This window comes from Euleptes europaea, chromosome 15 (assembly GCF_029931775.1).
Source record: "Euleptes europaea isolate rEulEur1 chromosome 15, rEulEur1.hap1, whole genome shotgun sequence".
Classification (NCBI taxonomy): domain Eukaryota; kingdom Metazoa; phylum Chordata; class Lepidosauria; order Squamata; family Sphaerodactylidae; genus Euleptes; species Euleptes europaea.
Window position 1 is genome coordinate 26770051 of NC_079326.1, and position 15555 is coordinate 26785605.

Genomic DNA, 15555 nt, shown 5'->3' on the forward strand with positions numbered 1-15555 from the left:
TTACTTCTACACTCTGACCTCCCCTTCCCTCAGACGCCTTTTTATGCAAGCCTGCTTAAATATCCTTCCCACGGCCTGGACCAGGGGCAGATATGCCAAGGTCCCCTATGTTAAAAGGCTATGCTCTTGTGCCATCGGCCAAGCCAAAAAAGTGGCCCACGTTTGCTACATTGTGAGCACGGCTCACCCTTTCGAGAACAGATTATCGAACCCCTCCTGAAAGATTGCCTTGGCGGCACCGATAAGGAGCTAGTCAGATTTCTCCTAAGTGATAGTCAATCTCAGGTTACTGCAGGAGTTGCCAACTTCCTGGGACTTATTTTTAAACTACTCTAAACCACATGCACGATTCTAAGGAAGAGTCTTATTCAAGTTTTAAAACCTCCTTTGATCCTAATATGTATTTATTTATTTTATGCCAATAAAGGTTTTGATATTGATATTGAACTCTGGATATCCTATACAATTTTGAATGCATCTATTACTTCCTTGTGATGAGTATATTTTTCATGTATGTAGATTAGTTTACTTTCTGGAGAGCAAGTTAATAAAGGGCATTTTAACTGAGATTTTTTATTATTACCCTATTCCTCAGAAAAGCTTTGGTTGTCATGCTATCATTTTGGATCATGCAGTTATTTTGTGGTTATACCGTGCCTCTGAGCTGCTTAAGAATTGCACTTAAGGACCAGAGAAATGTTATGGATGCAACAATTGCTAGGTTCTGCAAATGTGGTAGATTACATGTCCACCAGTGAAGAAGCAGTTCGTTAATTTGACGTGTGAGTAATATGGTTTGATCTTCCTGCCTTCGCTCAGGTGGAGCCCGACAAGCTGAAGACACTAACAGAAGGTCTGGAAGCTTACAACCACGTCAGAAAGAGGAATAGAAAGTAAGTAGTCTTATATTTTTGAATTCTTCAGGCTGGTAATAAGCAGTCGTTTTTGCAGAAAACTGAAGAATGGTTTGAGACAGTTTGCTGCTTGTGATGTGTAGAATGATTCCACTTTCACCTCTGGTAAATAGGTTTTACAGGTTTTGGCATGGTTTCAGAAATCTACAAAACTTGTTTGATTACAGACAGATATGTCTATCTGTCTCAAGCTCACCATTAACTGAAAACCCAGGAGCAGTGTTTTGATTATTTTTGGTATCACAAAAGTCTTGAATGATTTCAGAAAAATCCAAAATACCCTGTCATTTTATATCGCTTTGTCTTACACAACTTGCAGGCAAATCTTGTCAGGACCCTTGCACTGTTGTTGCTTTTTTTGGTCCTTTAAATCAAGCTTTGTAAACTTTAGAAGAGGGCAAAAGCAAAGGCTTTGACTGTTAATGAATCAGTAAAATTAACCTATTGTCTTGCTACATGACAAGCAAGATATTTTCTTTATATGACTGGCAAGTTTTTTTTTATTTTCATTGAGATTATTGTTATTATTGAGAACAATGGGCTAAAGAGATTCTGCATAGTTGGTATAAAAGACATTGATAACATTTCCATTGTCACTATGGGCAACAAAAAAGACATATCATTGAAATAATTAAAAATAGAGTTAAATACATACAAAATATAAAAACATTGGTTGGGAACCCTGAGGGAATGCCAAACAAATCAAAAAAGTCTTCACCTGCTGGTGGAAGATAGCAACAGAGAGGGACAGGAATCTCTGAAAAGCTGGTCAAAATGGAAGACAGAGAGAGAGAGCTTTCCTTCATTACTAGAGCTTCTGTAACCTCCCTTTCTCTCCCCCCCCCCCCCGCTTTTGGATGATCTTCCTGTCCCAAAGGAAGATCTTTCCTTCTGTCTCTTTAGTCTTCCCAGCTTTATGGCTCTAGGTGTGACTTACTAGCAAGGAGTGCAGTAGTAAGACATTAGAATACCTAAGAGTTTAAATGCTCTGTGCTGGGAGCACCATGGCTCCTATCTCAAATCCCCATTCTTTCTGCCCACTGTTGTTCTGCAGCAGGGGTCATGTCCATGAACAACCACAGTGACTGAAACTTTGGGAACTCCTTTCTTGGGTACTCCTTTCATACATGCTTATTTGTTTTCATTGGCTTATCAGAGGAAAAGTGCTGTCCATTCAGCACTACTTAGCGCTGTCCTAGAACACTTTGTGCGGAGTAATTGGATTACAACCAGGGAGATGTGCATTCAGATCTTCCGTCAAGGCTACTGAGTGATCTTGGACCATCTAACCTACCTGCTGTGAGGATAAAATCGGAGGGAAGATACCATGTATGCTGTCGTGTGCTCCTTGGAGCAAGGGAGGGATCTAATTAATTAATTAAATTGTTAATGCCCACGTTTCCCACTGTTAAACGATGGCTCAAGGGGGTTGCAAATGCAGGTGTGAATTCCAGCACACAAAAAATAAAACACTGTAAATACATATTTTAAAAAATGTTTCCCCCATACACACCTACCCCAAACTAGGAGTCTCCTATTCCCAAGCAAGTATAGTTTCTGGGTTACAGGTATGATAAATATTCCGTACTTCCTCTTCAGGACCTAGACACATGTTTGGTCTGGAGATATAGATTCAGAATTCAGATTTGGTCTGGGGATATAGATTTACTAACCAAGCTGATCCCCCTCCCACCTGGATATGTCTTCACCATAGGAAACTGCACAGGATCTGTGTATTTCTAGTGCAAATCTATTTGGCCATGATTACCAGCAAGCCAAGTTTTCAGTTGCTTGTTACATGCAGGAAAATGGACAGATGAGCACTTGCCACACCTTGCATCTGATTAAATGAGCTTTGACTCACAAAAGCTTATAGCCTGGAAAATATTGTTCGACTTTAAAGGTGTGCTGGGCTCAGATTTTGTTTTGCCACAGCTGGCATTCTCGTGCAGTTTTCAACACGGGAGTTATTTCTGCCCCAAAACCACATCATGTGTAAAGCAGCCCTTAAAGTTTCAGACATCTGTGGAACCTCAAGCTCCAACAGATGTCATGGAATACTGTATAAAATAGCACAGACTATGAAGATGCCATGGAATACTCTACAAGTAGCTTGAAGATAAAAGTAACTCTGTCGCATCCTTTTTACTGACTGCTTGTGAAGTCTCATTGAACTCTCCAACACTGGAATAAATGCACTGTTGTTCATTGAGGGAAGCAGGTAAAACAAGCTATTGTTAACGGCTCCTCAGCAGCGTAGTGATTCTTTGAAGGAGTCGTTGAATCGTTCCTTTGAGAGACACCCAAAAAAAACAAAAAACTGGCACATGCATTCATTGCATAGAGCTAAGTTAAAGAGAATTCTCCATTATCCTTTTGATACCTGCTGGGTTTTCCCCCTCACTTTCTCACCTCTCCCCACCATGACAGTTCTTCAAATGGCCACTGTAGTAGTTCAGTAAAAATGTGGTTATGGCATGATTGGCTTTTGATTGGTTTATTCTTGGTTGTGCAATTTGTCACCTTAATAATGCAAGGCTCCCTGTTAAAAGGAAGAAACTCACATCTTGAGTGAACAGTGGGGTTGCTGGATTGCTTTTACATCTGTATATTTTGAATGTGGTTTATGGCTTTTTAAAAAGAAGGCTGTTTCTGTATGCTTTTTGAATCAGGGATTGCAATTTTAAGCTCACCGCTAAACTGAAAGACTGCTTTGTTCATTGTACATACAGAATTGTCTTTAGCTGAGAAGTGAATTGAACGGAGTCAGCCTTGTTACTCCAATTTGCCATATGTCTCAGAATGGCAGATTTCTACAACAAAGCTTTATGAGTATTATTGTAAACTTTTCCCTCTATTTTTGTCCTAGAAGTGGAAAGTTAAATAACCATTTAGAAGCTGCTATCCATGAGGCCATGAGTGAACTCGACAAGATGTCTGGGAATGTAAGTGTTCAGTGCATAGTATTTATGACGTTAGCAACAAACTGCTGTTCCATAGTTTTGCAAGTGACATGAAATTGTAAAATAAGAAAACATTTATAATTTCAGTTGTTTTCTGAGAATCAAGACAATCCTTTAAAAACTGGGGTATATATTAGGCCTGGTAGACATACAGTGTGTGTGCATGTATTAAAGCTAATGCTTCCGATCGTTTTGCTACCTTAGGGGCCTTAAGTTGGATAGGAAGGCAGCATAAAAATATTTTCAATAAAATAAAGAATAACCTAATTCAAAAACACATGCACAAATGGCACCTAAAAACTGGGATCTATCTTAGGGCTGATAGACACCCAATGTTCCCAGTCCCTTCAACATATTAAGGGATTGCAAAGGAAGGCGTTAAATCCCCCAAAAGCAGGGGAGTGCTTGTCTGCATGTGTGCATACAATGCTGCCTCATGGTGGAGGCAATGGCACTACAGGTGAGTCGGGGAAGGAAGTGGGGGACAGGCAGATGGGAGTGTAAAGCAGCAGGGAGGGGCAGGATGAGGAGCCACTGCCCTCCTGCAGACAAAGTGGTATGGAGGGGGATGGATGGGCTGAAGACTGGGGGAGCAGATAAAAGTAAGGATGATTCATGGGTGGGAAGGGGAGAAGGAAGCAGGGAAGGGGGAGGGAAGTTTTTCTCCCTCTCCCATAATACTAGAACGCTGGGTCATCTGCTGAAGATGGAGGGTGAGAGATTCAAAACAGATAAAAGGAAGTATTTTTTCACACAACGCATAGTTAAATTGTGGAACTCCCTGCCCCAAAATGTGGTGATGGCTGCCAGCTTGGAGGGCTTTAAGAGGGGAGTGGACATATTCATGGAGGAGAGCGGTATTCATGGCTACTATTTAAAAGATACTAGTCATGATGCATTCCTATTCTCTCCAGGATCAGAGGAGCATGCCTATTATCTTAGGTGCTGTGGAACACAGGCAGGATGGTGCTGCTGCAGTCGTCTTGTTTGGGGGCTTCCTAGAGGTACCTGGTTGGCCACTGTGTGAGCAGACTGCTGGACTTGATGAGCCTTGGTCTGATCCAGCAGGGCTTTTCTTATGTTCTTATGAGGAGGGAAAGAGAAATAGCATGAGGACGGCGGTACAAGGGGAGATGAAGTGACTCCTGTAAATCCTTGCAGGTTCCTCACGTGTGTGGAAAGAGGGGAATCAGCAGAAACCCCCCATATTCTGCAAGACTGCCTTGGAACCAACTCTTATATTTAGAGCAGAGTTGAGCATCCTCGCCTGGCACTAAGAGCATCCATCTTGTTTCAAAAGTCACCAGAATGCAACTTGCATTCTTAAGGTGGCTAAGTGACCATATCTCATTACCCTCATCTATTTCTGTCTGCCACGCTTTTTAAAATGTAAAATAATTATTTTTGTGTCTCTAAAAACGCCAAGTAAGGTTTAAGCAACAGGGGGCTTCGTTTTTCTCTGCCAAGCTGGTTACAGCTAAACGGCTGAGAGCAGGAGTCACCTCGCCACTCCCAGTCGCCCCTCAGCCATGAGCTCACTAGGAAGTCTGCGGCATGCCGCCCCTCTGTTTTGCTATCATATCTGCCATACCAGGATGGTGACATGCTTCAAAATATGCTGCTGTTGTAAGGATTACTGAGCTAATATACGTGAGATGCGTTGGACAAAAATGTTTTTTTAATATCAAGTATTATTCTCCGAGAATCACTTAATTTTTCTCCCCATTATCTTCCTGCTTTTCAGGTACACCAAATTCCACAGGGAGACAGACAGCTGAAGCCTCCAAAACCGAAGAGGAGGAAGATCTCTAGATAACATTGAATGTCTTTGTTACTTGTCCAGTACTTATTAAACACATGCATATATATATATATATATATATATATATATATATATATATCCTGATTTTTTTATTTATATATATATATATATAAAAATAAAAAAATCAGGATACATAGAGTTCATCACCACAGGGTGCTAAACAAAACAGTGGTACAGTATTCTCACTGGTAAAGAGGGAGACGTCAAACCAGATCCTCAAAAGATTACAGTGTGTCTATAGAACCTTTTTTTCTATAATTCTAAAATTGTGATTATAAGAAATAGTCCAAATGTTTCTGCAAAATTTTCTTTGTGTATATAGATAAAACAGAATTTCATGGTGATATCTAAAATGTAAATATTGTACAATATTGTCATGTACAAGCGTACCTAATGCACACTTTATCTTTTATTGTACAAAAAAAATAGTGTACAAAATTCTTTGGTTTCTATTGAGTACACATACAAGAGACTACCAGTGTAAAGTGATAAATAAAAATACAGCCTAAATGCTTTTATATAATAATGTAAAATATGCTGTTTTTGTATTTAACAGCAGTGAAAAAGGCATGATTATGTAATACCTTAATTATGACATAACACTTCTCGCCACTGAGTGTTCATTTATAGTGTCTGTTTGGAATGAACCTTGCCTGGAAGTACTGTACTCCGTTTCAGGTCTCTGTAGGTGAGTGCAACCTTGCAGATTCCTAAAGGGATGTGGGATTGCAGGTTTAATTAAGAAGTCAAATGCTGCAACTACCAGTTGCATTTTTTTTAATTTGCCTGAGTTTTAAAGTAGAGCACTGTAGATTTTTTAAATTAAATAATATTTAGATAGAATATTTTAGTCAGCAACTGCTTTAACAGAGTTTCCTAGCCACCTGCTTTAAAAAAAAAATCACATTAGGGAAAACATTATTTTTGAAATCCTTCAGAGCCTAAATTGGCAAGCCCAATCGGCCGACGCCGAGAACAACAGTCCTTTGTAACGTACAACAGCAATGGCACAGTCTGAAAAACAGCTCTCATTGCTAATGTTATTAACCCTCAGACCTTACAGTACAGGAAAATAGGTGTCCCTAAAACCAAGGAAGGCGGTTCGGTGACTAGTTGTGCTATTTTCCATTGCATTCAGTGGTATCCTGTCAGCGTAAGTGGTCTCTGAGTAACCTTATCGGCCAACACTGGCACCAGTCATACAGTATTAATAAACTAGGTGGCTTACAAAACTACGAGCGGCAGCGGCCAGGTTCCCAAAGGACTGCACGGCTAGTTCTGTCTACCAAGAGTCCTGTCCCTCCCCTTCATGTGATGTGGCAAAGTACGTTTGAAACTGAAGGGACTTTAAAAAAAAAACACCATTTTTGATATGGAGTGGGGTCTCTGGTTAAAAGGGGGGGAGAAACAATCCCCCCCGCCCCAAAAGCTAAGGAGCTCTTTGGATCCAGCCAGTGATGTTATCAGTATTATGTAACATATCAGATTTATTTTATTTAATAAGAATTATTTATACCATTAACAGATTCTTATATATAAATATATAAATATATATATTAATGTGGCAGAAATGTGCAGGTTTGACTCTATTAACCAGATTATTTATGTTATGCTAAGTTGAAAGAAATGTGAAACGTATGTTAGAAAGGTGATCATACACTACAGATACACAAACCTAAAGCTGTGAGCCCTTCTTCTAAATACCAGTATCGTTAAACGAAAGTGTAGCGCAATGTCATTTTCAGTGTTGATGCTGCTTATGGTGGCAATGGCCCTCCCCCTGTCTTCCAGGCATCCCAAAACATAGTATCAGCTCACCTTGCCTGATTCCAAGATGGAGTCCTTAGGGCCACCTACTACCTCTTCATCTGGGAGCCACCGTTTTGTTCTATCCTGAAGCGTCATTCCTCATGATGGCCTAGTGACCTCTCCTAGCAAAAACCTCTGGTAGTCGGCGACATTTAAAGCTGATAACAATGCCAGTGTACTGATAACCAAAACGTAGTACTTCTATACGAGGAATACAATTTCCAGGCCCAGTTCATCTTCTCAGGACCCAAAGCTCCACTTTAAAAAAAAAAAAAATCCCCCCCTTGTGAGATGAGCACCACTAGTCCCAGAGGACAAGAGATCTGAGGGAATTATGTTCCTGTGATCAGGTCTTCTGTGCCAATGCACTTAGCACCATCACTGGGGCTGGACAACTTACTCTTCTCTCATGCGGTCAGCTCTTTCCCCCCCCCCCCACACCCCAACCTGATGGAATGCAATTCGCTACACTAAACTACAGTGGCCTGGAGACAGGAACCTTTCCTTCTGCTGGGTAGGTTCATTTTGTCTTTTGTGTAACGGCAGGGTAGCCTGCCACAGTCCTACATGAAAAACTCATGTGAAGTGATCTTTTGTGTAGTTTAGTTAGCACACTTTTTTGGTTACAAGTTGATGTGTTTGTTAAGTTTAAAGAGTTAATGTCCATTTTTCGTACCAGCCTGCTTTCTGCTTTGTCTAAACAGATGTTTCTATTCATGAATACTCATGCGTGTGTGCGCGTGTGTGGGTGGATGTGTGTTTATATTCAGTTTTTTTTAAAGTTTGCTCTCTTTTTTTGTCCCTAAAACTGAATTTGTATTGACCAACCCTTCTTTTGACATTTTAACTAATTAGGTTTGTAACTTTTCTCACCAATGTATACTTTACATTAGTAGACTATGTAAAGTATTTCTGTGCACTTGATTTCATTGGTTAATATTGGCATTGATGTGGGTGCTAGGAGTAGTTTGCTTCAGTCCATACAGATTTTTTTTTCCTCCTCTTTAGAGTTTTTATGGTTTTATGTAAGCAGTTAATGTAAATATTGTGAGCATTACAGGTCATGCAGTGTTGTAACATTTTAAAAAATGTTGCACCTACTTTACGATTAAAAAGCTGGTCACTCGTACTTGAATTTTGCCCATAGAGCCATTTCTTTCTCTTTGCATTAATGCATAAATTACTTTTTTTTTTAAATCAAGGCCCGACCCTTCTTTCTATGCTTATTTTTTTGTTTAACAAATCTCTATTTTTCTAACAGAAGATTTTAACATTTACAACAATTTTTTGCCAACTTTCTAACTTATGATGAAATACTCCTATATTTAGAGAGTGAGAAAATACCCTTGTTTTGGAAAGTGAAATAATTGAATTCTGTATCTTGGCACAATGAAAGAAATCACACAAGTGGGATAGTGAAGTTGGGCCCCATAAGATTAATTAGCCTCTCATTAGACTGATTAGTGGATGTTTGTGTGGTGTTTTGAGGATATAAAGTGCTAACTATCCTCATGTGTCTATTTATTTATTTATTCTTGGTGGGTTGTGATAAAATTATATAAAAATCAAAGGAATTTTTCTTCTTTCTATCATGGAGAATTTATGAGCACCATTTAGTAATTTTTATTTATGAAAAAAGGTTCCTATATTCAGTTATTTAGACTGAAAAGTATTACTGGAACTAGCGTTGAAACCAGTATCCAAAAATAATACTTTCTCATGTCCCATGTCAGTTATGGCCACTGCCTAAGTTTGGAGTTTGTTTATACTTTTATATTTAAATTTACCAATGCCATTGTGCAGAAAACTTGCAAGTAACGCAATATCATTGTGGATTCCCTAATGGTAAAGTATCATGGTGGACTGAATTACCTTTTATTAGTACAGTTTGTATTTTGCTACATAGGGTTTTTAATATGAATATTCCAGAAGAGCAGTAGCATAATGATGCTTTTCTATTTTAAAAGAACCCCATTCTAGTCTTACTAAGAATTAGATTTTTTAAAAAAAATATCAGTTTTGTAAAATTTGATAAAATTGTCAATATTATGATTAAATCACAAAAAAAACTCACTGTGATGTTCTCTTCCAGAACGGGGCCATGTTTGCACAACACCAATTTGGGAGGGGGTCACGTCCCTGACTTAAAATGGGGCATGTTGGCACTATTGTTGTTTTAAATAGCCATAACATTAAGCCAAAGTAATTTGGTTACGATAGAATGTCTAGGACGCAGCCCTCGACTTACCTGTTGTGTCCAGATAGTAATACAAATGTTAGGTTATGAAATACTGTATTCAGCAGATCCATTTAGAATTTTAGATTGCATGACCAGCTGTGCATTTTGCACAGATCACTTTATATAGTAATTCCTCGAACTACCCCTCAGTTCATTTGCTTCCCTGTTGAGGTATTTACCTCTCTGAAGATACAATTGTCTTGTGAATGAGCTGTTATCTTTGAAGATCATAATTTTGTCTATGCAGTCAATTGCATTTTATGTATTTTCACTGCATCCTTGACAACACAGTTCTATGCACGGGAGTTGTACAGTGGAGTTGTACAGTGAATATGTGCTTATTTGATCTGATGAAAGATCCATCTAGTTTTGTATCCTGTCTTCTCAAAAGCAGCTGTCCAGATGCCCATGGAAAGCTCACAAACAGTTATTCATGACAATTTCCTTGTTTGCCCTCAGATACCTTGTAAGAAGGCATAATATCCCTGGAGATTCCCACATCTTTTAGCAATGAATTGTGCATTGCTTGAAGAATTTTTTTTTTGTCTTGAATCAAGTTAATGGGATGACACCATGTTTGGTGTTTGATGCTCTTGGGGAAAGAAGATCCATTCTAGAATTGATAAGAATTCTGTAGGTTAAACAGACTTCCCAAGATATATTCAACTATGTCCTAAATAAGCTCCAAGGTGTTTGTTAATCCTGATGACATCTCCAAGAGTCTGTGGATAACCAGGAGCCCCTACTGCAATGTCCTTTGTCTCAATAGTACTTGTTATGTCCTTTTCCAAGTCACTGGCATTAGCATTACAGCTTCATTAAGGGCACGCTACAAAGGATACATTCTATCACTAAGACATAGGAGGCCTTCTAAGGACATAATTAAAACTCCTATGATAGAACTTCCATGAAAATGGGGGGTGGGGTCATTGAAGTACCCATGATTAGAGTAATGGTTTTGATTTGCCATTGAAAACAGCAGTACTTTTTCTCTTGTACAAGTAGTACAACAGAATAAGATCCAGCTATCTTGTTCCTCTCAAATGAACTGAATTTGTTGCCAGGGGGGTGGGGAATAGTGTGTTTTGTTGGGTGATTTTTATTGTAAGCCTGAAGAGTTTGAGCCAACTCACCACCACCCCTTTTTGAGGTATACATTACAAAATAAGGAAGTAGCTACAAGACTATTCATAAATAGTTGATTCAATTGCTGGCGAGGATATCTGCCTGTACAGGAGTTTTCCAAAAATCCATACTCAGTTCCTGGTATTCTGCATTTATGGACACAAACGTTAATAATAATTTTTGACCTAGGGCTTTCCAAAATGAGCACCATCTCCCACATCCACTATATTATTGGGGACAACCCTCTTTAGCCAATGGAAATGTACATGCAGAGCTGTTCCGACAATGAAATTAATGAAGAAAGCCATATTAATGCCAAATGTGTTCAACTGGGTCTTGCAGAGATTTGAATCTTCCCACGAACAAATAAGGGCTAGCAAAACTTTTGGAACTTGTAGTATACAGAAGCACACACGTTTTTTCTCCAGGAGTGTCGAAATTCAAGAATGACAAATGAAAAAAGATAAAGACAGTACAATATCACTTTGGTGCCTCTTGATATCATTCAATGAAAACAATTACTGCAGGTAAGTCCCTCTGAGTTATAACAACAAAAGCATGAATACCATATTTACTCAAAAGAAGGATGACCCCTATAAAGGAAGATATATATACACACAAAATACTACTGAAGAAAACGGCAACTTGTATGTGAATGTAAGAAGACCCCTCCCCTTCTTATTGTGTAGGCATACCTGGAAAAAAACATAGTCTTGTATTTCAGTAAATACTGTATTTGTCTCAAGATTCATCACTGGTAGGAAGAAATTCGTTCACCTGCCTCATCTGCTTGATTGCCTCTACCTTCAAGACATCAGCCTCATTTCCACACCAGAAGAGCAGCTCTTTGTGGATGTGTGCAGCCTTCATTGCTATAGGAAAGGAGTTCAGCCTCACAAATTAATGGTGCATGTGTTGGTCTAGTAAACACAATGTGCTCAGCAAGACGAAGAATAGTTGGTTTTTATAGGCCGACTTTCTCTACCTTTTAAGGAGAATCAAACCGGCTTGCAATCTCCTTCCCTTCCTCTCTCCACAACAGACACCTTGTGAGGTAAGTGAGGCTGAGAGAGCTTGAAGAGAACTGTGACTAGCCTAAAGCCACCCAGCTGGCTTCATGTGTAGGAGTGGGAAACCAACCCTGTTCACCAGATTAGAGTCCGCCACTCGTGGAGGAGTGGGGAATCAACCCCAGTTCTCCAGATTAGAGTCCACCATTCTTAACCACTACATGCTGGCTCTCTTAAGGAAGCCAAATCTGCCTCATTTTTCCCTGCCAGTACTGTTCACTGAATCAGTCTTATCCTTATTCAACTGGGCTAGTTCCATCTGAGGATCTCACTGAGGCCCTTGAAGTCTCCATAGCTGAGTTTCTCGTGTCATACCTCTTTAACTTTACAGAAGCAATAGGGTCTATGGCTTTGAATGCCAAAATAAAGAAATACCTAAGTATACTTTTGGCCAGACTGTGCAGGTGGGGTTATTAATACTGAAGAACTGTTGACCTTAGTAGCTTAATGTCATTAGACTATACATTGTTTTAGTTTAGTCATAATTTGATAGAGCTTTCTATGTAAATATATATTTGTGGCTTTTATCACTATTTCAGCTAGGAGACCAAAAGCCCTTCTCTGCTTTAATGCACCAGAAATGGGTTCATCCACTTTTTTAGTATCATGGAAATTGCATAGGCCAGAAATGGGTTTTTCAGAAGAAGATGGGTAATTAGATGTCTTAATGAATGGATTTGAGGAAACAGAGCAGTCACAGGAGACAGTGAACGTTGAGCTTATCTATAAGTAATAACTATGCTGTAAATTTTTGTATGGAAGGTTCTTTTAAGCACTTTTAACTTAGTTTCAGTGGAGAAATTTGACTAAATGTAACTTTCCCACTAAAGTTAATGGGACTTTAAAATGCTTCTCTTTTGGCTTGGCCATTCCCAATTATTTTGACTAATCAGTTGTTGCAGAAACTGTTTTTTAATAAATAAAGCAGATTAAGCAACTAAAAGGGAAACACAACCTGGTGATCGGGGAACAGATATATTGATTGCTGCTCCAAACCCACAATCTTAACTTTTCCTATGGAAATGCACAAAGACATTACAATTGAGGGTAGAGTTGTGATAATTGTTAATTAAGCCTAGCTCTTTACGATGTTTGAGGAAGAGGCTTGTGTTAATGAGCAATTTCTTGGTAGTTAGGGAATGTGTCACAATGAAACAGAGTACTTTATATTAAGAATTTAATGAACAGGATGCCTGGTCAAATATCACAGGAGATGATGGGGATGACTCTTGCTAGTGCCACAGAAACTGCTGATAACCCTACTAATATACCTACAGAAAGGTATCAGGGAGAACGAATAATAGAAATCAAGGTGATCTAAGGCTGCCTTTAAAGAAACCCAAGATATAAATATTTTGATAAATAAAGTTCTAAGAGGAAAATGAGGGAAGAACCAGACATATTAGAAATAGACTATAGGAATATAAGCCTTGTAAGAGCATTGCTTAGGGAAAACAAGAGGTTTGTTGGGAAGCAGGTATTAATAAGAATATGGGCCCATGGATACAAGGCTCCTGGTAGCGGGACACCCTTTGAGATGGAATTAAGTCACCATAGACTAGGAAAGCAAAAAACAGATACCCTTATGCAAACAGCAGAATGTGAGAAATCTATTCAGTGCCCATAATGAGGGAAAATGGACATACGTAATTTTTAAATCAATAAGGAGATAAAGAGGAGCATCTCTATATAATCTGTATTGCAAAATTTAAAACTGAAAGAAGTCTCATCACTTACTAGTTCAATACAAGTGATTTTCCCACAAGCTGTTCTAATCAGGTAGCAACCGTACTCTGCGGGCTGCAGACAGCTGTGTAGGATGGGAAGGAAATGGCCAGCATTCCTGGCCCTCAAATATTGACAGTCACCGGAGACATCCAACTTCATTCTTGGCTCTGAAGCTCCCCAGCGTTGTTATTATCCTTGTCTGTTCAGTCTGTGGAAGCACAGCTGATAGATCCGGTCAGTGGTAGTGGCGGTGAGGAGTTGGCAAACAGCTGATTAAGTGGACAGAGGAGGTATCCCGTAAGCCCTCAACCCCAAATAAGTTATTATGTCATCTCCTCACTGTCATCATTCCTGGGACTGAAACTGCCCAAAAGAAATGTTTTAAGAACAAAAAAAAAATGTTTTAAGAATTCAGGGATGCAATTGTTTATGGACTTCTTAGCTTTTGTTTTTTAGCTTTTGTCTCATAGTATCCCACGAGATATCATAAAGTGTATATTTTATACAAGTACTAATTTCTTAAGAGTTCGGGTGGATCTGAATGGCTAGATGGTAGAATAAATACATAGCAAAGGGATTTGACTGTCCAGAAAGTTTGTTTCTCCGTGCTCTTTTTTAGAGTTGAGTTGTGGCCCCTATGATTCTATGCCATACTCATAGATTACTTGGAAGGGAAATATATGAAAATCCTCACAAACGTACATTTGTGTTTCTCTGGCTGGCATGCAATCAAATACAAAGTTTGTTATATAGTGGATTAGGTCCAGAAAGGTACCAGAGGGTGATATTCATTCACAGCTTTTCCATTAAGGCCACTTGAGCTAACCAAAAGACACTCCAAAAAGCTGGGGAGGCCCCCAGACTGGCAGAGCGCATGAGGCACGTGGGCAAAAATCAGAGTTCACTTGGCAGGAGCAGAAGTGCCTCCTGCTTATGTTAGAAACCCTTTGAATTGTATTTCTTCATGAAAGTGCTTCCCATGAAGGAAATGTGTCCCCAAATCTAAAGCACTAGAGGGACCACCTACACCTTTATGGATGGGCTGACCAAAAAAAAAAAAAAAGTTGTCATGCTTTTTTAAGTCTGGTGGCAAGGGGACTCACCAAATGGGAACAGTTTGATGGGAAGGGAAGATTAGTGTCTGCCCTTTCATTAATGCATCTCTCGTAATTCCTTTCGGTTTTCCAAGGAGAAATTTGGATAGAGTTGGACATGGGCCAGGAAGACCTGGGCTTGAATCCGTGCTTGGGTCATGAAGCTTACAGGACCAGGGTCCGCTCTATAAGGAGGGAAGCCAAGAAGTCCCATCAGGCAGAAGTGTAGGGGAGGGTGCAACTTCCCATCCCAGACTGTCCAACTGCTGGCCCTGCCTAAGAATCAGAGGAGACCGTGCCTTTATGCCCTTGCTCCTGCAGGCCTCTCTAAAAACAGCATGGTGGGCAGTACAAGCCAGTTCTCAGACTCTCAACAGACTTTAGCCAACATATTTGAGTACAGGTTGCCCGTGGGACCAAAATAGAAGCCTAAATTTTCCATGAGGAAATAAACTTGAGTGTTCAGGAAAACCTATAGGGCACGTGCAGCTTGCCCGCCCTATTTTTTAAAGACCGCAGGGGCAGTGAAGAGGTAGAGGGTTATTTCCTCTGGCTCCTGGTGGTGATGGCACCAACAGGGATGCAGTGCAGACTCAGCAGTGCCAGTGACTATTGCTGGGACTCAGCTGGCTGCACACCTGGAGCTACTGCTGAATTGAGAGCCGGCGTGGCACAGGGGATAGAGTGGTGGAGAAGGATCCTGAGAGACCTGGGCTCAAATTCCCCTTCTACCATGGAAGCTTGCTGGGTGACCTTGGGCCCATCATGAACTCTCAGCCTGGCCTATCTCT

General features: G+C 39.8%; 1 protein-coding gene across 3 annotated transcripts in view; it reads left to right on the plus strand.

Moving 5' to 3' along the window:
* Positions 1-5767, plus strand: part of MBD5 (methyl-CpG binding domain protein 5) — a 40650-nt gene extending 34883 nt beyond the window's left edge. For 2 of the 3 annotated variants that reach the window (XM_056861142.1, XM_056861143.1), the window contains exons 8-10: positions 820-893; positions 3784-3859; positions 5622-5767. In XM_056861142.1, coding sequence (XP_056717120.1) covers positions 820-893; positions 3784-3859; positions 5622-5693 — 222 coding nt within the window. In that variant the 3' untranslated portion in view covers positions 5694-5767. Of the gene's footprint in view, positions 1-819; positions 898-3783; positions 3860-5621 lie in introns of those variants that run through there. The other variant, XM_056861144.1, reaches the window with a different exon arrangement.
* Positions 5768-15555: the final 9788 nt, after the last annotated feature.